This window comes from Phocoena sinus, chromosome 5 (assembly GCF_008692025.1).
Source record: "Phocoena sinus isolate mPhoSin1 chromosome 5, mPhoSin1.pri, whole genome shotgun sequence".
Taxonomy (NCBI): Eukaryota; Metazoa; Chordata; class Mammalia; order Artiodactyla; family Phocoenidae; genus Phocoena; species Phocoena sinus.
Window position 1 is genome coordinate 53,548,481 of NC_045767.1, and position 26,964 is coordinate 53,575,444.

General features: G+C 37.9%; 1 protein-coding gene across 5 annotated transcripts in view; it reads left to right on the plus strand.

The window, feature by feature from the left end:
- Positions 1 to 26,964, plus strand: part of LOC116754184 (recombining binding protein suppressor of hairless) — a 121,121-nt gene that overhangs the window by 42,538 nt on the left and 51,619 nt on the right. Inside the window, exon 2 of one of the 5 annotated variants that reach the window (XM_032632552.1) lies at positions 3,107 to 3,289. The exons of the other annotated variants lie outside the window; for them this stretch is intronic. Within the exon in view, the coding sequence (XP_032488443.1) occupies positions 3,273 to 3,289 (17 nt within the window). The 5' untranslated portion in view covers positions 3,107 to 3,272. The remainder of the gene's footprint in view (positions 1 to 3,106; positions 3,290 to 26,964) is intronic. 5 annotated transcript variants of the gene reach the window in all.

The following is a 26,964-nucleotide window of genomic DNA, read 5'->3' on the forward strand; positions in this document are numbered from 1 at the left end:
GCTTCTCTTGTGGCGGAGCACGGGCTCTAGGCACGGGGCTTCAGTAGTTGCAGCACACGGGCTTCAGTAGTTGCAGTGTGTGGACTTCAGTAGTTGTGGCACGTGGGCTCAGTAGTTGTGGCTTGTGGACTCTGGCGCTCAGGCTCAGTAGTTGTGGTGCATGGGCTTAGTTGCTCCACAGCATGTGGAATCTTCCCAGACCAGGGATCAAACCCACATCCCCTGCATTGTGAGGCGGATTCTTAACCACTGCGCCATGAGGGAAGTCCCTGATGAAGATTTGTTAAATGACTATTTAATTTCTTCCTGTAAGTTTTGAACCCTTAAATATGGTAATTCTGCAAAATTCTGTTTCAGCAATTTAAAAAATGGTTTCTTTGAGTCATCTAACTTGTTACCAAAAACACTGGTATAGTAGTTCTGTTGATCACTTCTGCAGGCAGTTTTGGAATGCAACGTGAGTGCTGGTTTCTATTCAAATTTGACGTTACTTAGGAGTTTCCTGTCCTTAATTTGGGGAATTTTTCCAGTGCTTTTTGTTACTCTTAGTTTAACATGGTTTGAAGCATTGTAGAGAGCTGACCATCTGCTCGCTCTCTCTCTCTTTTTTTTTAATTACTGATAATCTGACTGAATGGCCTCACCTCCCTCACCTAATAAATGGTTTGCTTTCCATGAGGCTAAGACTGGTAGCAGCAGTCCATGGGAAACATGGTAGTGCACCCTCTTAAGGAAAATAACTTTTATGCTTATTTTTGTTTTGTCAACTAAAATCTATATTGATAACTACCATGATTTACAAGTCAGCTTTAAAAGATCTTCAAGTGCATAACTTCATGAAAAAACTGGATCTCATTTGTAAGAATCAAATGAACTTTCTGATTTGAGTTATTAAATATGATTCTAAGCCTTCTTAGTGGCTTTAGTGAATGTGCATATAGTCTCTTGTTAAACCATAGCTTAAAAATCTGTTTATATACACTGACTACATTTTGAGTCAGCAGCATTTATAAAATTAGATTATTGTTAGATCAGCCAGGTTGAAAAATAAAACTTAAGTTTGGATTTGATTGCTTCTGGGAGATAGATTGGCAAAGCAACGTGAGTGTGAGATTAGAGTTGGACATGTGAGACAGAATATCTTACCAACCTCTTTCAGTCTCAGATGCATTATGTTGAACAGATTAATGCTTAAATGTCTATGAGCCTCAATCTCCTCACCTGTAAAAGGAGGCAACTGGTCAGTCTTATGAGTGGTAGATCAGGATGAAATAAAATACCATTAAGTCCCTAGCATGATTCTTGGCATATTGTCAACAAATGTTAGCCCCAATACCACCTCCTTCCTCCAGCAATATTTTACAACAATGTTGCATAGAGCAAGTGTTGAAATTCCAGCTAGAGGGTCTAGATTGAAGGCCTAGTTCTTTTCTCATATTGCATGTTTTCTTTGGTCTGTCACTTGACCACAGAGTGTCAGTGTTCTCCTCTGTAAAATGGCGTTATGAAAAATTAAATGAGATAATGAGTAAGTGTTACAGACCTAGGCTTTTATTCTTTCCTTTATTATCTAATGTATTTATATCCTGCCTTGTTTCCCAGTGATTAACATCATTCTTTATGTGCAAGGGAGGAACTGTACTTCAGGAACATTAACCTGATAGTCCAGAGTTTATTTGGAGGAACAGAGTGTAGGAAACATGGAGGAACAGAGTGTAGGAAACAATGTGTGTTTCCTCCCAGGAGGTTGTAACACATATAGCGCCTTTGAAAGGTTTTAAGCTGGAGGGGGAAGGGTCGGGGGTTGCACTAAAGCGGTAAAATGATCAGTTTTAAAGATGGTTGTGGCTACAGTGATTTCATTGGACCAGGGCCCTTGTTTCTGTTCTTCATTAGTATTTTCCCAATTATGCCACTATTACCAGCTTTCTGAAGAGTGACCTATATTTTGTAGTCTGTATTCCCTACAACCTGCAATAAATCTAAATCTCAGGAATATGTAATTTTTCTGACAGTGGACCTGAAAAGTTTTCATCAGTTGAATCTACCCTTTCAAACAGGAAATAATTTCTCTTTCTCTTTAGCACGTACTTTTTAGCTCTAGCTGGGAAACTTTGTTGTCTGCCATTCCTTGTCTGTTAACCTTTGCACGAGCTGCCCCACAAACCCAGAGTATAACAGACCTCTCCCAGCTACTTTCTTTCCTTGGAAGCCCCTTTTATTGCTTGCTTTTATTAAAAGTTTCCTATCAGTCATCCTAAAGTAATGTTAACTGCTTTATGACATAAATGTATGTGTATTACTGATAATTTATCAGTTTTACTTCCTTCGTGTAGGTTGAGTATTCGTTCTTTCTTGTAACTATAGAGTGCCAAACTTGAAGCAGAAGTAGAGTGAATTCTTAGATTTAAAATGTGATACATAGACTTCTTACTGTATCATTTAAGTAATGAAGTGTTTTTAATGTTTTTATGTAAGAAAGGTGGAGTGGGGTGAGGAGGAAGGAGGAATCAGGTAACCTGTCAAGGCAATCACAGAGAAGCACTAAAACCTGATAGTTAGCCATGGATCTGTTCATTTATCTGCATGCTCTTCATAGAAGTAAGCTTTAGAAACTGTAACTTTTTACAGTTTAATGACTTCCATGGAATTAAAATGATTCAGTAATATTAACACCCGAAGGGGCATTGTTTGAAGGAATCCCTGTTGTGTCTATTAATGAGTTCCCTTTTATGCAGGTGTGTGGGTGATTGCCAGCTCTCATTCAACACAGAATAGAATAGTTGGTCAGAGGTGAACCTGGCACCTACCAAGTATTCAGACCTGTCTTTTAGGTTATTTTCATTCCTTGAGAAGAAAACTGAAGAATCAGTTGGGGTAAAGAGATTTGTGGGCTTTGGATAGATCTCTATAAAGCAAGGGCTGTCACTCTGACCACTAAGCATGTACTCCTCCTCATTCACATCAGGGTCATATTAAAAATGTTACGTGGTAGTAGCAGTAGCTGCTTTGTTTTTCTTAGCCGTGGCAGCAATTAACACAGTGCACTCACTAGTGGCTTAACATACCAACACTTAAGTCCTTATTTTTTGTTTTTGTTTTTAAGTCATTGAAATTATGAAACTGTCATTCCAATGGAAGCATTATAGTTCTTCGGAACCATTATGATCTCAAAAGGAAAGGAGAATGATACAGATACACTGGCTGAGGTGTTTTGAGGTGCATCGAAGTGTTCCAGCCTGTGGCTTACCTTAACATGTTCTTGAAGTACCATGGCGTGGATTAAAAGGTATGCTTTAGAAATCTTCCAGTGGCCCCAAGGTCATGCGTAGAGTGAACACTCATGGTTCTATATTTAATTATTGCATATTTTAAGATATTTTAATATTTAAATTGCAGATGTGGTTATGGAGTTATGGCAAAAGTATTTTTTGTTGTAAAAACATGTATCACAAGCTTGTTGAGTGATTCCCCACCCCCCTTTGAGATATGGTTATAGGAGACACTAGGGTAGATATTTTTGCTAGATTTTAATAGTAATGGGCTATAGTTTCTCTCACGAAATAGTTTAGTGATTATTCATATGTTAGTCTGTAATTATCTTTCTGGTTTACATCATAACTAGTTTCTCTGTAGTGCTGTCATTTCATGGTAGCCTGAACAGGAAATAATTGGATACAGTTCTTCAGTTGGAGTGTTAATTTGACCAAACGAAATAATTTTTACTTGGACCATTTATAGTTTGTGCTTGTTTTTGTCTTTTACAAAGAATTTTTACTGAGAGGAAAATGAGTAATTCTTTACTAATACTGTGATTGTTGTCTCTTCACCACCGTATGTATACAGTTAATCTTTCATGTGTTTGTGGTATGTAGTCCCACTGTTACTTGTGGTTGCTAGTAGTGGTAATTCTAGGCTTCATATTACCCACTTAACCATCAAAAATCTTTAAGGTTTTTATGTTCATAACATTTTATTTGAGTGATGTAGTCAAACCATTTCTTAATTATTGGAAACCTTGGAAACCTAAATTTGTACTGTTTGCTTGCTACTGGATGTTTTCTTGGGGTAGTGGAAGTGAATCAACCCAGGGAGAATGCTGAGTTCATAAAGTTACATCGGGTTCAAAATTCTTTATCTTTTAGGTAATGAAGGAAAACATGTTGGGAAGATAGATGTTTAAATCATGGATATATAAGTGTAATAGAAATACTTTGGTGCAGCCTGTAATTTTTATCAGTCTACCTTATGTTACGATTCTCTTGACGTGTCAGCAGTTAAATTATTAATGGAATTTAGTTATTAAACCTAAGACAAAACTGCTTTATATTAAATTCTGGTCTATAATGACAGTGAATCAAATTTCAAGGTGAAGTCAGCTGCCTGTTAACCAAGTTCAACCAGGTATTTTATGTCCAATACAACAGTGTCTACTCTCCAAAAAGATGGTTTCTTTGGTTGGAGATGGTATTTGATACATTGTTTACAAAATATATTTCTCCATAATATTTGCCACTTCAACTTAAAAAAAAATCTCTTTTTAGGGTAGTACTTGGGCATCTGTTTGTTTTAATGCCACAGGGATTCTTGATGCACAGCCAGATTTGGGAACTCCTTTCTCTTTGGAAGAGTTTATAGCTTGGTGGTTAAGAGCTTAGATTCTGCGGCCAGCTGATCTGTGTTTCAAATCTGGCACTACTTTTTTTGTTTTGACAGGTTGAAAGAATGATCTGGGAAAAAAATAAACTTGTGTATTAAAAATATAATACCGTAATTATATATTACATTATATATGTGTGTGTATATGTATATATACACACACATATATATAAATAAATTCCATACACATTTAGTGTAGGATTGAGCATGCAAGAAGCCAGTGTTAGATTAACAGTGATGATGATTATTTTTATTTATTTATTTTTAAATTTATTTTATTTTATTTATTTTTGGCTGCGTTAGGTCTTTGTTGCTGCCCGCGGGCTTTCTCTAGTTGCAGCGAGCGACTCTTCGTTGTGGTGCACGAGCTTCTCATTGCAGTGGCTTCTCTTGTTGCAGAGCACGGGCTCTAGGCGCATGGGCTTCAGTAGTTGTGGCTTGTGGGCTCTAGAGCACAGGCTCAGTAGTTGTGGCACACGGGCTTAGTTGCTCCGCAGCATGTGGGATCTTCCTGGACCAGGGCTCGAACCCATGTCCCTCGCATTGGCAGGTGGATTCCCAACCACTGCGCCACCAGGGAAGCCCGATGATGATTATTAAATGCCAGATTAGGAACCTCTTTTCTGCTGGGTGAGATGCTATTACATTATTTCTTTTTCTGAATCTTATACTTTCTTCTGTGATCTTCCTAGAGTTAAATAAACAATCACTCTTTGACTAATGTTTTCAATTCTTTGAGCTTTTTCTCATCAGTAAAAGAAGGTGGCCACTGGAGACTGGTAATTTATCTCTGGTTCTCTTATCCTGCTAGGTCGATTTGTGTGTCCTTTAAAGCTGTGTTTTTCAAATTGCAGGTTTCAGCCCATTCACTAGTGGGTCAAGAACTCGATTTAGTTGGTTAGGAACTCGATTTAGTGGGGGTTATGATCAGCATTAAGACATGTATTGTAATAGAAAATAAAATCAGTGCAGTGTATGTAGAAAAGAGCATTTTTAAAAAAAAACTTATTTCATTTTTTTTAAAAAGCTGAAATAAACAAGATATATGCACATTTATGTGTATGTTGCTTGGATCGTTTTGGTTCCACTCAGTGTATGCCTCCCATGGTCACAGATGTCCCTGAGATGTGGTATTAGGTTTATATTGTTTTTCCTTGCTGAGAAAAAGTGACCAGGATAGGTTCCAGTCTGTGGCTTCTAATGGTATGCCATATTCTCTATATCATCTTCAAGGATCTTCCTACCATGCTTTGCGTTACAGGAGAATATCTAAGGAGCAGGGAGAAAAGGGGAACATAATAGCAGCAGCTGATGAGTGGCATTAACTAAGGATATTTTATCAAGTAGAGTAATCTAGTAGACCGCCCCTTGGCATGCATTCTGTTAATGTGTTAATCAACTCATAGATCAGTGGTTTTCAAACTGCCAGTGGTAGCCCATTCTGGAGTCAATTAAATAAGTTGCTATCCTCCCTTACTCCCCCCCACCCTGCAAATTATATGAAGCAGAAAAGAACAGAATAGGAAATGCCATGAATGGATCATATGATATAGTTCTGTAAAACTCTTGTTTTGAGAGTATGTGTGTGTACTGTATTGCAGACCTAAGTTCTGATAATGATCATCTGGGAAACTGTATGGCACTCAGTCTTATAAATCCATATTGTCAAACTGACCTCAGCCAGAGAAGACTTCACATATCTAAAACAGGATTGTTAGCTCAGTAGTTTTCTCTCTGACAGTAGGAAACAGTTAGCTATGAAACCTTGTTTTTTGTTGTGTTATTTGGGGTGAGTGTGTGTATGTGTGTGTGTTTTCTTGCTTGCCCTCGTAAATATTTAAAGGCTCATAGGTTAGAAATTTATAATATTTCCTAGTTGTGAAGGAATTTACTTTCTTTGCATTGATGAAAATGACCCATGCAATTAAAAAGTACCAAAAAACTGATGATACATACTAAAATCCACCCACTTCATTTTCCCATTCCCTGTGTCTTAGGACTTTTTCATATACCAGGTACTTTTTTACTTCAGAAGGTAAATATAAAAGTTTAATGTTGCCAAAAAAATTAACCTTAAATTAGATATGTCACAAATATTTAAGGTAGTCAAATGTTAGAACTTCTGTTTTTGTGAGGATTTTGATAATATTTAAAATTTTATTTTTCTTGGATTAGTGCCTCTGCCTATTCCAGTGTCTTCATAACAGCAGATATTTGCTTTACAGATATATTGAAGATGATCACAGAGTTTCTGGTGAATATTTTTTAAAAAGTAAAGCTTCAGAGTAGTACAGTATCAGCATATTCATGTTTTAAGATTGTGTTTGAAATACAGTTTCCTCCTTCCTAGAAAACAATACGAGAATGACGATTTCTGGTAAATTGTTTCACAACAATGGAATTTGTACATTAGTTTTCTACACTCAGGAGTTGAACAATGGATAAAAATCTTTGCCAAAATAAGAGTCCAAAAGATAATAAGTACAATTCATGTTTCTCTGCAAGTTCTTGGAAATTGAGTCAAAAACATATATGGTTCCTGCTCTGAATTGGGTATGATGTATTAAACCTAGAAATTATTTTTTGGAATTACAGAAGATAGGTAAAGAAATCCCACCTCCCTCCCGCCCCGTGGGTTAACTGCCTTCATGTTGGTGGCTTGTCTTTGCATCAGTGCGTAAAGACATACTGTTGCTAGTGATGCGGGCAGGGAACAAGAACCTGTGGATTCAGAGAATGGGAGAGTTGAATCCCTTTTTTCTATTACTGTTTCCCCAAGTGTCCCCCCACCCCCACCCCAACCTGGTCTTCTCCCAGACTGTCCAACCTTTTCTCCTCTTATCAGTAGCATTGCTTAGCTTTTCATCATTATTTCAGTCATATTTACTTCCAGCGTCATCACTTTCTGCCTCATGCTGCTTATCCTGTTGAGTGCAGGGTTTCATGTTGTCACTTCGTGGCATTTGTTTGTGCACAACCGTGTTCCTTTTACTTTGGTTATCATAACGCACAAGAGCAGCTTGTCATCTTTTTCTTTCAAAGATTTTTCCTCCTAAAGCGTAGTTTTTTTTTTTTTTTTTAATATTTATTGATTTATTTGGCTGTGCCGGATCTTAGTTGTGGCAGGCAGGATCTTAGTTGTTGCAAGTGGGATCTTTTGTTAGTTGCAGCATGTGGGATCTTTAGTTGCGGCACATGGGATCTAGTTCCCTGACCAGGGATTGAACCTGGGCCCCCTGCACTGGGAGCATGGAGTCTTAGCCACTGGACCACCAGGGAAGTCTCTGAAGTGTAGTTTAGGAAGAAACTAAACTACCTTCTAGTATAGTTGGCCAAGAACTGAGAGAACTGACCGGAGGCAGCACCCCAACCGCAGGTCTAGGATTAGAAGAAAGAGCATGTTATAAATTACTGGGTCAGCTGTTAGATATGGCTCCAGTATACTTTTGGTTACTGAAAACAAGTCAAAAACACTCTCTAAGAATGAAGGTTAGATCCTTTGAGAGTATTTAAAAAGATGTTTTCGGGCTTCCTTGGTGGCGCAGTGGTTGAGAGTCCGCCTGCTGATGCAGGGGACACGGGTTCGTGCCCCGGTCCAGGAAGATCCCACATGCTGCGGAGAGGCTGGGTCCGTGAGCCATGGCCGCTGAGCCTGCGCATCCGGAGCCTGTGCTTCGCAACGGGAGAGGCCACGACAGTGAGAGGCCCGCGTACCACAGAAAAAAAATTAAAAAATTGCCTGCGTGAAATTGCTGAAGACTTACACCTGGTGTATGTAAGTTTTCCTAGCACTTAGTTTTAGACTCAACAAAATTACATGAAAGAACATAAACTTCTAAGGACCTCTTTTCAGCTGTATTGTTTGTAGCCCCATTTAGATCTTGATACCACTTCCTAATAGAATCTGTCAACAACATGGATTATCACTTTTTTGAAGTGTCAGCATACCACATTAAACTACATTGCTGTTGTAGTGCGAGTAACAGTAATTACCTATAGCATGGTATCTTTGCAGGGCATTCTTTATGGGAAAAGTAGACAGTTTCATTAGGGTGAGGAAATTAATCATTGTTTTAGCTCTTTGGACTTGGTAAAATAGTTAATTCCTTTTTCTCATAAAATTTGTGAAGTTAGTATGAACTCGTTTGGTGGACCATTTATAACTTTTTCCTCCACTGTAGAAAATAACTTATTAGACATTTCAGATCAGTTTGTTCATAATCATTTGTTAATTCAAAGTAGTTGGTCTAAATTATATTATAGTTTAAGAGCTACGATTTCATGACTGTTTTGTTACCCTTTTAGCAAGATGACTTGCTATTGTTATGGTTCATTCGCTTAGTGAGCACACACTGTACAGAATTGCATTTGAAAACTTAATATTTTATGAAGTTGAGTCAATTTTAATTATGAACAATACATGCTTATAGTGTTGGGCATATTTCTCTAATGTACACTAATGCCATTAAAAAAAATTTGTCCAGCATAAAAGTTACAGCCTAAAAAAATCCCCTGTGCATCTTCAGTTTATTATGGAAACAGGTTGGCATTTTCTTCATTACTGGGATACTTATAATTCTTTAAAGGCGCTAGATTTGACTAATTCCTAGAGCTGTTAACACAGTCAGATTTTCCTGGTTTATTTAAATGTGGCATTGTTCCGTTTTCCCTAGTTGGATTACTACAGCGTTTCATCCTTGAGAATCAGCAGTTCTGGTTTGCTGAGAAATAGTTTACAAGTTAAGAAGTGATTTTTCTGAAACATTTAAATAAATTTTCATATGATAGGAGATTTGTTTAATGGATAAAAGCAAATAGAAGTTAAAATTGGGGAAAAAACAATTATTTTGCGAAGGCAAAGTAAAGTGGTTTAAAGACTAGACTATGGCTTCCTTATATTTTTATATGTAATCTTCAATCTTAGTATGATCAGTGTGTAATCAGAAACAGAGGAAAGTCGTACCTTGTGACTTTTTGAGCTTCAGTTTTCCCTTTTAAGTTTGAAATAATGCCTATCAGAATTGTTAATGAGAGTTAAATGAGAGCATATATAAGTGGATATATTCTGTTTGTTTTTATGTGCTTGTCTGTTTTACTGCATGAGGCCAGTTTAGGGTGCTATGGATATAAAAGTTGTAATAAGAGCTTCATCTAATCTTATGGAATCAGGGAGTGGAGATATAGAAGATAATTTGGGAATGCAGCTGATAGCATTTGTCAGTGAATTTTTTGTGATGGAAGGCAAGAATGAGGGGAAGAGGTCAATAATACTAGCACTGTAGAGAAGAGAGGCCACAGTGTCTTTAGGGAACATGCATGTGTAGAAGTTGGTGAGAAAGGAATGTTAAGAATTAGCTGCTGCAATGGAACAACTCATCTTTTTTTTTTTTTTTTTTTTTTTTGCGGTACGCGGGCCTCTCACTGTTGTGTGGCCCCTCCTGTTGCGGAGCACAGGCTCCAGACACGCAGGCTCAGCGGCCATGGCTCACGGGCCCAGCCGCTCTGCGGCATGTGGGATCTTCCCGGACCGGGGCACGAACCCATGTCCCCTGCATCGGCAGGCGGACTCTCAACCACTGCGCCACCAGGGAAGCCCGAGCAGCTCATCTTTAAAGAAAAACTGTGCCCTCATATTTTCTAGTTAGACAGCTGATGTTAGGGGCAGTTGACTAGCCAGTTAACTAGTAAATTTGTAACACAACAGCTTTACATAATTTGAACTCATAGCACAGCAAAATACCAAGTAAATATATAGCATGAATGGCCCAAACTGTGACAGTTAAGTCTACACCTGCTAAGAGTATAGACTTGTTTTCCTCATTGCTGCTATCAAATCCCAAGGCTTTTGCCTCCTGTTCTAGTGTTTTACTACTATAATTTATCAGGGTCTATACTTTTAATCACTTTATGGTGATTCTCAATTCAGAATCTTCCTTTTGCCTGTGCCGAGCCAAGGCTCCTCAGATGGTTGTTGAAGTATTAGGCTGCCTATTGTACCACCCAAGGCAAAGCATTTTGCTGCCAGATTTTGTACCATCAACCTCCGTGCCCGTGTTGTGTATTCCCCTTGCAGAGCCCCATGGCCCCTCCTTGTGAGGCTTGCCTGAGCAGATGCTAGCTGCTGGGCCTGCCTTTTTGGTCCTAGCAGTGTCTGAAAGCATGACAGGTTAATGGCTCAGATAAGGTTTGGCAGAAAAGCCATTCTTTAAGCTTTGAATTGTGGTTAAGACCACTTCTTCAGAGTGGTTTTTGGCTTTACCACAAAAATTAGGTTTGATCGTTATAACATGACGTGATAACAGAAAGTTAAGTTACGGTTCAAAAGAAATGTATTGTTTTGGGTATAAACACTCAAGCAGAAAGGCATTTCCTTATTCATGCAGTGGTGTTATTAAAAACGTTCTGGAAATCTTTTCTTCCCTATTCTGAATATATGAATTTTGACCACCTTATTATTTTTGTTTATTGAATAGTCTCCCTTCACTGTCCTATTTTGCATGTTTTAAAATGATAATTGCCATCTTTTATTTTTTTCCCTTAGGGACAGGCTTCTTTGAAAAGGTTTATTAACTCCTTGTAAACCTGAATCGTAGTCTTTCCTTTATGAATTAGACCTTATTTTGGTTACACATCCATAAATGTTCTGGTCTGTGTTATTTAAAAGGGAAATAGGGGCTTCCCTGGTGGCGCAGTGGCTGAGAGTCCGCCTGCCGATGCAGGGGACACGGGTTCGTGCCCCGGTCCGGGAGGATCCCACATGCCGCGGAGCGGCTGGGCCCATGAGCCATGGCCGCTGAGCCTGCGTGTCTGGAGCCTGTGCTCCGCAACGGGAGAGGCCACAATGGTGAGAGGCCCGCGTACAGCAAAAAAAAAAAAAAAATAATAAAAGGCAGATGCACTGCAGAATTCAAGTATTTTAGAATACCAAACTGTATCCTAGAGGTTTGGCTATTTAAGAAATTGGCCAAAAAATGGTTTGATAGAGGTTGGGCTGGTACTGTCTTTATAATTTTTAGAAAATTGAATTTTCTACGTATTCTTGGTCCTTTTCAACTCAGAAAAAAATGTACTTTGTGAAATTATGATTGATAGGGTAGACACTATCACATGAACAATATAACATATTGTCTTTGTACAGGGAATACGAAAGAGTAATCATCAAAAATTTGACCTACAGATCTACGTGAACATGTGTGTCTGTTTATGCAATAGCTAAGGTATGCTCCCACAGCAGATGTCTTTAGACTTCCTCAATTATATGCATTTATAGCTTTAGAAAATATTTTTTCACTTTCTAGTAATCAAAGAAAAAATGATCCTTTACAATTATAAAATTTAGTCAGTAGTGGAAGTATTGGGAGTGTAATGAAAGGTTTCCTTTCAGGTTTTTTGTTGACCCCTCACTGAAGCAAAATGGGTCTGTACTATAGCATAGAAACTTTTAGGGTCAGTTAGTACATTTAATAATCTTTTCATAATTTTTATATTCATACCTCTTCATATGTTAGTATCCAGAATTGAAGTGTAATTAAATTCTATCTTACTACAGACTACATGGAAAATCATGGACATTATACTCTAGTTACATTTTTTTTGAATTTTATTTTATTTTTTTATACAATAGGTTCTTATTAGTCATCCATTTTATATATATCAGTGTATACATGCAATCCCAATCTCCCAGTTCATCACACCACCACCCCCAAACCCCGCTGCTTTCCCCCCTTGGTGTCCATACGTTTGTTCTCTACATCTGTGTCTCTGTTTTTGCCCTGCAAACTGGTTCATCTGTACCATTTTTCTAGGTTCCACATATATGCGTTAATATATGATATTTGTTTTCCTCTTCCTGACTTACTTCACTCTGTATGACAGTCTCTAGATGCATCCAGTCTCTACAAATGACCCAATTTCGTTCCTTTTTATGGCTGAGTTATATTCTATTGTATATATGTACCACAACTTCTTCATCCATTTGTCTATCGATGGGCATTTAGGTTGCTTCCATGACCTGGCTATTGTAAATAGTGCTTCAATGAACATTGGGGTGCATGTGTCTTTTTGAATTATGGTTTTCTCTGGGTATATGCCTAGTAGTGGGATTGCTGCGTGATATGGTAATTCTGTTTTTAGTTTTTTAAGGAACCTCCATACTGCTCTCCATAGTGGCTGTATCAATTTACATTCTCACCAACACTGCAAGAGGGTTCCCTTTTCTCCACACCCTCTCCAGCATTTGTTTGTAGATTTTCTGATGATGCCCATTCTAACTGTTGTGAGGTGATACCTCATTGTACTTTTGATTTGCATTTCTCTAATAATTAGTGATGTCGAGCAGCTTTTCATGTGCTTCTTGGCCATCTGTATGTCCTCTTTGGAGAAATGTCTATTTAGGTCTTCGGCCCATTTTTTGATTGCGTTGTTTGTTTTTTTAATATTGAGCTGCATGAGCTGTTCGTTTATTTTGGAGATTAACCCTTTGTCTGTTGATTCGTTTGCCAATATTTTCTCCCATTCTGAGGGTTGTCTTTTCGTCTTGTTTGTAGTTTCCTTTGCTTTGCAAAAGCTTTTAAGTTTCCTTAGGTCCCATTTGTTTATTTTTGTTTTTATTTCCATTACTCTAGGAGGTGGATCAAAAAAGATCTTGCTGTTATTTAAGTCAAAGAGTGTTCTTCCTATGTTTTTCTCTAAGAGTTTTATAGTGTCTGGTCTTGAATTTAGGTCTCGAATCCATTTTGAGTTTGTTTTTGTGTATGGTGTTAGGGAGTGTTCTAATTTCATTCTTTTATATGTAGCTCTCCAGTTTTCCCAGCACCACTTATTGAAGAGACTGTCTTTTCTCCATTATATATCCTTGCCTCTTTGTCATAGATTAGTTGACCATAGGTGCATACGTTTATCTCTGGGCTTTCTATCCTGATCCATTGATCTATATTTCTGTTTTTGTGCCAGTACCATATTGTCTTGATTACAGTAACTTTGGAGTATAGTCTGAAGTCAGGGAGTCTGATTCCTCCAGCTCCCTTTTTTTCCCTCAAGACTGCTTTGGCTATTCGGGGTCTTTTGTGTCTCCATATAAATTTTAAGAATTTTTTTCTTCTAGTTCTGTAAAAAATGCCATTGGTGATTTGATAGGGATTGCATTGAATCTGTAGATTGCTTTGAGTAGTATAGTCATTTTCACAATATTGATTCTTCCAATCCAAGAACATGGTATATTTCTCCATCTGTTGGTATCATCTTTAATTTCTTTCAACAGTGTCTTATAGTTTTCTGCCTACAGGCCTTTTGCCTCCTTAGGTAGATTTATTCCTAGGTATTTTATTCTTTTTGTTGCAATGGTAAATGGGAGTGTTTCCTTCATTTCTCTTTCAGATTTTTCATCATTAGTGTATAGGAATGCAAGAGATTTCTGTGCATTAATTTTGTATCCTGCAGCTTTACCAAATTCATTGATTAGCTCTAGTAGTTTTCTGGTGGCATCTTTAGGATTCTCTGTATAGTAGTATCATGTCGTCTGCAATCAGTGACAGTTTTACTTCTCCTTTTCCAATTTGTATTCCTTTTATTTCTTTTTCTTCTCTGATTGCCGTGGCTAGGACTTCCAAAACTGTGTTGAATAATAGTGGCGAGGGTGGACGTCCGTGTCTTGTTCCTGATCTTAGAGGAAATGCTTTCAGTTTTTCACCATTGAGAATGATGTTTGCTGTGGGTTTGTCGTATATGACCTTTATTATGTTGAGTTGGGAGTTTTCCTCCCTCTGCAGTTTTTTAGAAGAGTTTGAGAAGGATGGGTGTTAGCTCTTCTCTAAATGTTTGATAGAATTCACCTGTGAAGCCATCTGGTCCTGGACTTCTGTTTGTTGGAAGATTTTTTTTTCCTCTGGTACGCGGGTCTCTCACTGTTGTGGCCTCTCCCGTTGCGGAGCACAGGCTCCGGACGCGCAGGCTCAGCGGCCATGGCTCATGGGCCCAGCCGCTCCGCGGCATGTGGGATCCTTCCGGACCGGGGCACGAACCCGTGTCCCCTGCATCGGCAGGTGGACTCTCAACCACTGCGCCACCAGGGAAGCCCTGTTGGAAGATTTCTAATCACAGTTTCAATTTCATTACTTGTGATTGGTCTGTTCATATTTTCTATTTCTTCCTCGTTCAGTCTTGGAAGGTTGTACCTTTCTAAGAATTTGTTGATTTCTTCCAGGTTGTCCATTTTATTGGCATATAATTGTTTGTAGTAATCTCTTAAAATCCTTTGTATTTCTGCAGTATCAGTTGTGATTTCTTCTTTCATTTCTAATTTTATTGATTTGAGTCCTCTCCCTCTTTTTCTTGATGAGTCTGGCTAATGGTTTATCAATTTTGTTTATCTTCTCAAAGAACCAGCTTTTGGTTTTATTGATCTTTGCTATTGTTTTCTTTGTTTCTATTTCATTTATTTCTGCTATGACCTTTATGATTTCTTTCCTTCTCCTAACTTTAGGTTTTGATTGTTCTTCTTTCTGTAGTTCCTTTAAGTGTAATGTTATATTGTTTATTTGAGATTTTTCTTGTTTCTTGAGGTAGGCTTGTATAGCTATAAGCTTCCCTCTTAGACCTGCTTTTGCTGCATCCCATAGGTTTTGGATCGTCGTGTTTTCATTGTCATTTGTCTCTAGGTATTTTTTGATTTCCTCTTGGATTTCTTCAGTTATTTAGTAACGTATTGTTTAGCCTCCTTGTGTTTGTGTTTTTTACGGTTTTTTTCCCTGTAATTGATTTCTGATCTCATAGCGTTGTGGTCAGAAAAGATGCTTGATATGATTTCAGTTTTCTTAAATTTACTGAGGCTTGATTTGTGACCCAAGACGTGATCTATCCTGGAGAATGCTCTGTGCGCACTTGAGAAGAAAGTGTAATCTGTGGTTTTTGGATGGAATGTTCTATAAATATCAATTAAATATATCTGGTCTGTTGTTGCATTTAAAGCTTGTGTTTCCTTATTAATTTTCTGTTTGGATGATCTGTCCATTGGTGTAAGTGAGGTGTTATGGTCCCCCACTATTGTGTTACTGTCCATTTCCTCTTTTAGCACTGTTAGCAGTTGCCTTATGTGTTGAGGTGCTCCTGTGTTGGGTGCATATATATTTATAATTGTTATATCTTCTTCTTGGATTGATCCCTCGATCATTGTGTAGTGTCCTTCCTTGTCTCTTGTAACATTCTTTAAAGTCTCTTTTATCTATATGAGTATTGCTACTCCAGCTTTCTTTTGATTTCTTTTTGCATGGAATATATTTTTCCATCCCCTCACTTTCAGTCTGAATGTGTCCCTAGGTCTGAAGTGGGTCTCTCATAGACAGCATATATATGGGTCTTGTTTTTGTATCCATTCAGCAAGCCTTTGTCTTTTGGTTGGAGCATTTAATCCATTCACGTTTAAGGTAATTATCGATACGTATGTTCCTATTACCATTTTCTTAATTGTTTTGGGTTTGTTTTTGTAGGTCCTTTCCTTCTCTTCTGTTTCCCACTTAGAGAAGTTCCTTTAGCATTTGTTGTAGAGCTGGTTTGTTGGTGCTGAATTCTCTTAGCTTTTGCTTGTCTGTAAAGCTTTTGATTTCTCCATCGACTCTGAATGAGATCCTTGCTGGGTAGAGTAATCTTGGTTGTAGGTTCTTCCTTTTCATCACTTTAAATATGTCATGCCACTCCCTTCTGGCTTGTAGAGTTTCTGCTGAGAAATCAGCTGTTAACCTTACGGGAGTTCCCTTGTATGTTATTTGTCGTTTTTCCTTTGCTGCTTTTGATAATTTTTCTTTGTCTTTAATTTTTGCCAATTTGATTACTGTGTGTCTCGGCATGTTTCTTCTTGGGTTAATCCTGTATGGGAGTCTGCACTTACTGGACTTGGGTGGCTATCTCCTTTCCCATGTTAGGGAAGTTTTTGACTATAATCTCTTCAAATATTTTCTCAGGTCCTTTCTCTCTCTCTTCCCTTCTTGTACCCCTATAATGTGAATGTTGTTGTGTTTAATGTCCCAGAGGTCTCTTAGGCTGTCTTCATTTCTTTTAATTATTTTTTCTTTATTCTGTTCTGCAGCAGTGAATTCCACCATCTGTCTTCCAGGTCACTTATCCGTTCTTCTGCCTCAGTTATTCTGCTATTGATTCCTTCTAGTGTATTTTTCATTTCAGTTATTGTATTATTCATCTCTGTTTGTTTGTTCTTTAATTCTTCTAGACCTTTGTTAAACATTTCTTGCATCTTCTCGATCTTTGCCTCCATTCTTTTTCTGAGGTCCTGGATCATCTTCACTATCATTATTCTGAATTCTTTTTCTGGAAGGTTTCCTATCTCCACTTCATTTAGTTGTTTTTCTGGGGTTTTATCTTCTTCCTTCATCTGGTACATAGCCCTCTGCCTTTCCATCTTGTCTATCTTTCTGTGAATGTGGTTTTTGTTCCACAGGCTGCAGGATTGTAGTTCTTCTTGCTTCTGCTATCTGCTCTGTGGTGGATGAGGCTATCTTCCTAGTTACATTTTAAACCAAATTTATCATTGTGTCAATTTGGGCAAGGTGGTTTCTAAGCTGATCTTGTAATGGGGATAATAGCACCTACCTTAATAAGATTGACGTGTGTGTGTGAAGTGAGATATGCATGCACAGTGCATAGCCTGATCCTGCTGTTGTAGTGTATTCTGTCTGCATAGGGATCATGTTTCTTATTTGCTGTTGTACGTTCCAAGTGTCTACTACAGTGCCTAACATACAGTAGGCACTTTAATATGTTAAATGTTAATGAAAGAACAAAGGAATGAGACTGTAGGAAAACAATTAATTATGCCACTCTCTCTCTCCTTCTTCTTCATCTTGGTTTTAGTTAAGGGAGGCATAGGAAGCCAGTTTAAAAATTAACAAATAGGAAGATTCTAATCCTAGTACACATTCAACCTTTTTCTGTGACACTGCATAATTAGTGATTTTTTTTTTTTTTAAGTGCCTACTCTGGAATAGATTTGCCCCAGCAGAGGACCATAGTTGATCCTGATTTTTTGCCTACTAATTAGGAGAGGAGATTGTAAATTCTGATCTGCAGTTTGGATGGAGAGAAGAAGACAAATTTTGTCAGGACTTATACCCTTATACTAACCCTTCTTGATATGAAATACATACATTCGGGAATGGTATAGCCGAGGACTAGAAATCACTGGCTTCTAAATTTTGATGTTAAAATACAATTTGACGACAATAGGAATAAAGTCTAGGAAAGAACTTTTTTTCAAAACCATCCATTCATTCAAGAAACTTAAGTATTTATATATCTAGAAATATATTTATCAATTAAAGTAATATACCTACAGAAAAGCAAAGCACACAAATCATAAATGTACAATAAAGTAAATTTTCACAAAGTGAATATACATGGGTGACCATCGCACAGATGAAGTTACAGAATATTACTAGCTTTTCAGGGACCCTTCTTATAGCTCCTCCTAGTGTCTGTACCTCCCTCTCAAAGGTAACCTGTATTCTTGTGAGTACAGTAGATTAGTTTTGCTTTTTTTTTTTGAATTTCATATAAATAGAATCATACAATTCTTGTACCTTTTTGAGCCTGACTTGTTTTGCTAGTAATCAACATTATTGCATATGTAATGATAATTTGTTCACTTTCATTACTGAATAGCACTCTATTGTATGATTATTCTATAATTTATCTAATCCTTTGACAGTGGCCATTTGAGTTTCTGATTGCGGTTATTATGTCTGATGATGCTGTGGACATTGTTGTAGATGTCTTTTGGTACCCATGTATACACATTTGTGGGGGTATAGCATTCTTACTACTTTTGAACATGTGCAGTAATAATCTCAAGTCAATAAGCATGTATTTTAAACTGTTGTCAATGGTTTATCAGTATCACTATATTCTCAGGTGTACTTTCATTAAGGAAAAGTCTTGGGCCTTCACGTACCACCTCATTCATTGCATGATGTTGCTTCTGAGGCTATTCCATTCCACAGGCTGAATCAGTTAATTTAGAGAGAGGTCCACTGGACATAACTTTTACAGGGAAATATTATTTTTTTCTACTCATACTTTCTGTGTGATGGGAGCTAAGTAGTACAATGCCTGGTTTCTCTCTACCAAGTTTAATCCTTTGATTCCTCAACAGTTACTTGGAAATTTTTATTTTTAGGGTGTTAGGAATCAATATAGAGCCCAGCTTTAAAATTGCAAAGTCTTTTGGCTTAGTAGCTTTCTTTTTTAACTGAAAATCGCCTATTTTTCCAGTTTGTTTATTCCATGGAGGCAAGAACTTACTTTGAGAGGTCTCCTGAAATGTAACTTATTCGTCTTCCTCATATCCTTCCCCACTAAAAACCTCTTTGGCCCTTTCTGCTAGTCAAGCTTCCCTACCAGAAACCATTGATGGTCACTTCTTGGGGATCTGATCTCTCAGTGCCAAACACCTGTCCTGAACAGTGGTTAGCATATAGGTAACTGGATCCCTTCCTAGATAAATGAACTACACACTAAATGTTGCATACCTTTTCAAGAATAGGACCCAAGGAGAACAGGTGAAGAAATCCTATTATGGATAGTTATTATCTATGACTTTCTAAATTTCATTTTAGATAAGGGGATAAGGGGGGAAGAAGCCCCATTTACTTTTATTGGCTTTTTTTTTCTTCCTTTTTTTTTAAAGTCTCACTAGGATTGGAAAGAGCATTTCAAAAGATGAGAGAAAATTAATAACTTCTGATTAATATCAGATTTCTTTCTTCCTGCAAAGAATTTTCAAATGATGTCAGAGAACTGACACCCTTAACATCTTTGGCAGAAGTTTTGTGGAGAAAAAAGATCTTCACTGCTTATAATTTGAGGTGGGGGTGAGAAGTAATGGGGGGGTGCAATGGCAAAAACTGTGTGATTTCATCTCATGTACAAGCTGCTTTCCATGATCACTTGGCATTTTCCATGGGAGATGTTCAGCCCCAAACAGTCTTCGATGGATTGTTTGCATGCTTTCTGGGCTGCGCTACCTTGGGAGGTGTAGATTCTAGGACAGATTTCTCTCTTTCCTTTTGCATCTTTGCCTTGATGGTAGTAGGAACCATTTTTATATATGTACATATACTCCTCATGGTTTTCTTTTGTTTGTTGTGGCACCCACTTGTTTGTTCTTTTCTAAGTTACTGGACAGCTGCCGCCACCTAACCAGGCAGTAACATAGGATACCCCTCAAAGCTGAGCTATTATCCCTCACTAAGCCATAGTTTAAGCAAAACTAAATGTACTACTTGAGTGGTAGAATATATATAAAACATAAAATTTACCATTTTAAACATTTTTAAGTGTGCAGTTCAGTTGCATTAAGTACATTCATATTATTGCACAACCACCATCACCATCCATCTCCAAAACTTTTTTATCGTCCCAAACTGTACCCATTAGACAATAACTCTCCATGCTCCCTTACCCTCACCCCTGCCATCAGTCCGTGGCAACCACCATTCTACTGAATTTGAATACTCTAGGTCCCTCATATAAGTGGAATCATAGGATATTTGTCCTTTTGTGTGTGTCATATTTTATTTAGCACAATGTATTCAAGGTTCATCCATATTGTATGTAGCATATGTCAGAATTTTTTTTAAGGTGGAATAATATTTAATTGTATGTGTATACCACATCTGTCCATCCATCGGTGGGCATTTGGGTTATTTCCACCTTTTGCCTATTGTGAATAATGCTGCTCTGAACATTGGTGTACAAGTATCTATTTGAAATTCTGCTTTTACTTCTTTTGGGTATATACCCAGAAGTGGAATTGGTAGATCATGTAGTAATTGTACATTTAATTTTGGAGATATTGCCATACTGTTTTCCACAGTGGCTGCACCATTTTATATTTCCACCAGTAACATACAAGGGTTCAGATTTTCCCACATCCTCACCAACACTTGTTATTTTTTGTTTCTTTTGATAATAGGCATCCTGATGGGTGTGAAGTGGTATCATTACGGTTTTGATTTGCATTTCCCTAATGATTAGTAACATTGAGCTTCTTTTATGTGCTTATAGGCTATTTGTATATCTTCTTGGAGATACATATCTTCTTATCTCTTCAAGTCCTTTGCCTATTTGTAAATCAAATGTTTTGTTGCTGAGTTATAGTTCTTTATGTATTCTGGATATTAATCTCTTTGTGAGATGTATGATTATATATATTTTAAAGCAATATAAATATGTATTTGTTTTGAAGGGCCTATTTCAGTTTTACCATGTTTCTTAGGGCAAATAGTCAGTAATCCACTCTTGAAGCAGTAGTGGTGTTTTGTCTAGTGCTTACTCAGGGCCTAGAACTCTTTTTGGTGCTGTACACTTACGAACTTTTAAAATTCTTGCAAGAATCGTACATGGACATACTTTCATCTGTGTTTTCAGTTGAGAAAAATGAGACACAGAGAGTTTAAGTAACTTCCATTAGTTTGCTTTAAAGGTGGAATGTGAGCTTAAGCAATCTAGCTCCTGAGTCCATGCCCTTACCGCAATATGTGGCTGCCTCTCCCATGACTTGCATTGGTGACAAACTGTGTGTGTGCTCTCATTAGATGACACTTTTCACCTCTTAAACACTGTCTTAAAAGGCAGTGCATAAGATCAAGTGAGGTGTCTGAAGAAGTTCTTAGCAAAAATTAAACAGACGTTAAGATTGGAACCTCTTTAAAATTCTTTATGTTGCATTATGTTTTCCTTTTTCGGAAGTATGTTTTCCATAAAGGTGTGTTCTTTATTTGGGTCTGGAATACTTTTTTCTAAAATGTTTCCCCTAGTGAAATTTGCTTACTGAGACCATTTTGGGGGTAAATTTTTTTTTTTAACATCTTTATTGGAGTATAATAGCTTTACAATGGTGTGTTAGTTTCTGCTTTATAACAAAGTGAATCAGTTATACGTATACATGTGTCCCCATGGGGGTAAATTTTTAACTTACATGTTTTTCTCTGTTTCTATTTTAAGCCACCTGTATTTTAGACTTGGTGTATGAGTGGCTTTAACTGATGTCTAGATACTGAAATTTTATTTTGCTGTTTACCTAAGCCAAACTTAATTAGTAATGAATAAAACATCTGTCAAATTGTATAATACATTCTAGAGCAAAATGGAATTTTTGCTGCTGCCCACCATTATCACTAATACTGGGCGTAGCAGGGTGTATGTATTTGTGTGTTGTTTTATATATGCACTTGGGGAAAGGGGATGAAAATGTAGATCTCATTTCCTCATTCAAAATTAATGTTACTCGGAATTCCCTGGTGGTCCAGTGGTAAAGACTCCTTGCTTCCACTGCAGGGTGCACAGGTTCGATCCTTGGTCGGGGAACTAAGATCCCGCATGCTGCGCGGCATGGCCGGGGGTGGGGTGGGGTGGGGGGAAGAAAAAGATCACTGCTACTAATTGGATAGCTTTTTCCCCCCTTTTCTTTCTCTCTTTTTTCTCTCCTTGTGTGTGTGTGTGGGGGGGGGCAGACTGGGAGGTGCTATGTGTAACCAGCAGTCTATTCCTAATTGTACACATGGATTTAAAAAATTTTTCTTAATAGAAATGATGCTTTTTAAAAATAAATTGGCTGCTTTGGGTCTTCATTGCTGCACACAGGCTTTCTCTAGTTGCGGTGAGTCGGGGCTACTCTTTGTTGCGGTGCAGGGGCTTCTCCTTGCGGTGGCTTCTCTCGTTGAGGAGCACGGGCTCTAGGAACGCAGACTTCAGTCGTTGCGGCATGCGGGCTCAGTAGTTGTGGCTCGCGGGCTCTAGAGTGCAGGCTCAGTAGTTGTGGCGCATGGGCTCATTTGCTCCACAGCATGTGGGATCTTCCCAGACCAGGGCTCAAACCCCGTGTCCTCTGCATTGGCAGGCGGATTCTTAACCACTGCACCACCAGGGCAGCCCCAAATGATGTTTTATTGAAAATCTTCGTATACAAATTTTTGCATAGTCACAGTTTATGTATACCTATATAATAAATTTCCAGAATAGAAATGGCTAGGAATTCAAGGAAATGCACATCTTGAATTATAATAGACACTGCCAAATGTCTTCCCAAAAGATTTTACAAATTTAAACTCCCATCAGTGCATGAGAATTCCTGTTTCTCTACTTGTACGTCAACGACGGGTATTATCAAACTTTAAATCTACAGCAACGATTCTTTTTTTTTAAATATAAATTTACTTATTTATTTATTTTTGGCTGTGTTGGGTCTTTGTTGCTGCACGTGGGCTTTTTCTAGTTACAGTGAGCAGGGGCTACTCTTCCTTGCAGTGCGCGGGCTTCTTATTGTGGTGGTTTCTCTTGTTGCGGAGCACAGGCTCTAGGCGCGTGGGCTTCAGTAGTTGTGGCTGACATGTGGGCTCAGTAGTTGTGGTGCACGGCCTTAGTTGCTTCGCGGCATGTGGGATCTTCCCAGACCAGGGATCGAACCCGTATCCCCTGCATGGGCAGGCGGACTCTTAACCACTGCACCACCAGGGAAGTCCTAACAATTCTTAAATGATTGTCGTAAGAACATAAGAGCTACGCCAGGAAGCTGGCCATAGAGTGTCTTATGTGTCACCTTCATTGAATGTTTTTTGATAGGTTTGTCACCACCAGGTTCTGTGGCAATTAGGGTCAGGCCAGCAACTTGATCAGGAGATTAGTGCTTCTCTGATTGTGGCCTTTTTTGTTTTGATATAATTTCAGTTTACAGAAGAATTGCAAGAATATTACAAAGAAGTTCAGCCAGATACGTCAGTCATTAACATTTTACCACATTTGCATTATCTGTGTATCTACACATGCACGCACACACACACACGCATACACATATATACTTATTTTCCCTGAACCCTTTGAAGGTAATTAGGCATCATGCCCTTTTCTCCCTAAACACTACAGTGTTTCTAAAAAATAAGGACATTCTCTTATTGAACCCGTGTACAGCTGTCAAAACCAGAAATTAAAATTGATATCCTATTTTCTAATCTACCGTTTTTTTTTTTTTTTTTTTTTTTTTTTTGCGGCTCCGGACGCGCAGGCTCAGCGGCCATGGCTCACGGGCCCAGCCGCTCCGCGGCATGTGGGATCCTCCTGGACCGGGGCACGAACCCGTGTCCCCTGCATCAGCAGGCGGACTCTCAACCACTGCGCCACCAGGGAAGCCCTAATCTACCGTTTTATGCAGATTTTGTTACTTGTCTAAATAATGTCCTTTTATAGCAGAGTAAATTCTGGATAGTCTGTTGTATTCAGTGATCATGTATCTTTAGTCCCTTCTAATCTGGGCCAGTTTCTCAGTTTTTTGCTTGTTTTTCACAACCTTGATGCTCTGAAAAGTATAGTGTACTTATTTTGTTGACTATTCCACAATTTAGGTATGTTATGTTTCCTCATGTTTAGATTCAAGTTCTGTGGTTTTTTTTTGTCAGTGGTATCACAGAAGTGATATTGTGCTCTTATGCATCACGTTAGGAGGCATTTGATGTCAATTTGTCCTATTCAGTCTCTTGACATGAAATTGGAGTACTTTGCTCAGTGTCTCATTGCTCCCTCTTGTTGAGCCATAGGTTTTAAGACATATACTTTTCATATAAGATCTTTATATGTGATGTTAATGGATGCCAGTGTTCTCATAACTCAGTTGTGCTAACTGGGTGGTGAGGCTTATGGCTGTTGCAGATTTAATTGGGGGAAATCCCTCCTCAGGTATGGATTTTAGAAAAGACATCTTTACCCTAACCTGGTAATAAAAATACTGGAGATACCTAAAAAGCCAGATGCTGAGAATAGCTGGAAATGATGGTCCCAATCACTCATTCTTTGTATCTTTCCACTCTTCCTGATTCTTTACACAAACTGCTGACAGACTGTTAAGTTTGTTGTTGTTGTGGTTTTAATTGAAAAAGAAAAGGTAGGATAAAGGGACTTTAAAAATTAAGGAAGCAGTGCTTTTCAAATGTTCTCTACCCAGTATACTAGTAAGAAGGGGAGCATGTTCTCCACCTGATGGGGTCAACTGCAAGTGTGGCATGTCTTTGAAGTCTACCCCATAGGATACTTGTTCTAATAGAAACATGCTTAATAAATGTGATGGTTTCGGAGACTACATCATGCCTTGATTGTCTTTGTTACAGTATCCAGTCTCCTGCCTTGATTGTCTTTGTTACAGTATCCAAGACCACTAGTTACACCCTGTACAGGTTTTGAGCATTATTGCCATTAAATATGGTTCTTAAAGTAAGAGTAGTTTCAAAGCTAGAAGTTGAAATGCGACAAAGGGTGACATGTCTTGCTCAAAGTTATGTGACTTAATACGTAGGCTGTTTTCTGCCATAGGTATAGAATGAATAAGCTTTTAGAAGTAAAAATAAGTTACATATTTACTTTAAATATATTTTTTAGATTAGTCAAGTATTAATCTTTTAAATCATATTCAATAAGTACAATATTTAAGTTGTTTCTTACATTTTTGTTTTTATAAACTATATAGATAATATCTTTGAACATATGCCATTGTCCATTTTTCTTAGTAGCATGTAAGTTCCATAAGGACATGGATTTTGTGTTTCTTTTGTTCACTGATGTATACCAAGTACCTATATTTTGTACATACTAGGTGAATGAATGAATCTAGAGACAAAGACGGTATGTTATGTGTAGTCCTTTCTAACTAGCATCTTCTATTTTTGTGAGTAAATTACTAAACAACTTCCTAGTACCACTTGCTTTGTTTTTCGTATTATATTTTAGCATAGACTATGGTGATAGTGTATATCACCTATTTGTTTCTTTCTCCTGGTGGAATGATCAGGTATGGATTCTTGAGTATATGAATCAGGTTTCCTAATTTTCCCATCAAATGTTGTTTAATTTCAGTATCTTGAATCATGTTTCAAGAGTTCTAGTACTTTTTTGAACTGTATACTGTTTACAGCAGATTTGGTGCAGAGTTTGGCTTAATTATGGGTTTGAATTGTTCATGCTTTCTTTTCTACATTTTTCCTGCGAATACCGCATCAGTGTGTCTTGAGTTAATTTATTGTAATATCGTTTCTGCATGAAGCAAAAAATTTGTGAAATACAAAAAAATAGAGGAAATTACTTTTAGTTCTACACCCAAGGGCAGAATAGTTTCCCACACTACTTGAGCTTGCTTTTCCATCTAGCTCTATGTTTTTAAACTCGGAAGTTCTAATATCGTTACTAGACAGTAGTCTAGCAGTGTAATTACTAAGTTGTTCTATATTCAAAAAAGTTGTTTCTTATCCTTCCATACCCGCCTTTTGCTTTTTGACTTGTTTTTTCTCGTGTGAAGCATCTGTTAGCTAGAAAAGGTGTTTTTCCCACATTACTTGAGCTTGCTTTTCCATCCAGCTCTATGTTTTTAAACTTGGAAATTCTAATATTGTTACTAGACAGTATTCTAGCAGTGTAATTACTAAGTTGTTCTATATTCAAAAAAGTTGTTTCTTATCCTTCCACACCCGCCTTTTGATTTTTTTTTTTTTTGCGGTACGCAGGCCTCTCACTGTTGTGGCCTCTCCCGTTGCGGAGCACAGGCTCCGGACGCGCAGGTTCAGTAGCCTTGGCTCACGGGCCCAGCCGCTCCGTGGCATGTGGGATCTTCCCGGACCGGGGCACGAACCCGTGTCCCCTGCATCGGGAGGTGGACTCTCAACCACTGTGCCACCAGGGAAGCCCCCGCCTTTTGAGTTTTGACTTGGTTTTTCTCACGTGAATCATCTGTTAGCTAGAAAAGGTGTTAAGATGGTGAAGTTTTGATATTATCATGTTTGTCCTCAATACATTTGTAGTCATATACTTCCTTAACAGATTGGTTAATATAGAAGGAAATGTATCTGTTGTGGGGAAAACAATATTACATCTCCACCATGAGCAAAAAAGAAGTGAAAGAAGTGTGTAAAGTGTATGCAGGTTTTTTACTTATTTGAAAATTCAAATGGATTGGAGGATATGTGGGAATCTTAATACTATTTATAGGTAGGAAGTGCTATGTTTAGTGATTGATGGCAAAATTTAAAAAATCGTCACACTGCCAGGTATATGAAAATAGATTTAGCTATAATAATATTTTCCCTAGCTCTTTGTATTTTGAATAAAAGATCACTGTTATCTTAGAAAGGGAAAGCTAGTGAAATTAAAGTAAAATGAGTTTGCTAGCCTAAAATTATACTTACAACATAGATACTTTGGGCAGTGTAAGTTTTCTTGAGCCATAGTATTATATGAACATTACTAATGATGGCACATAGATTT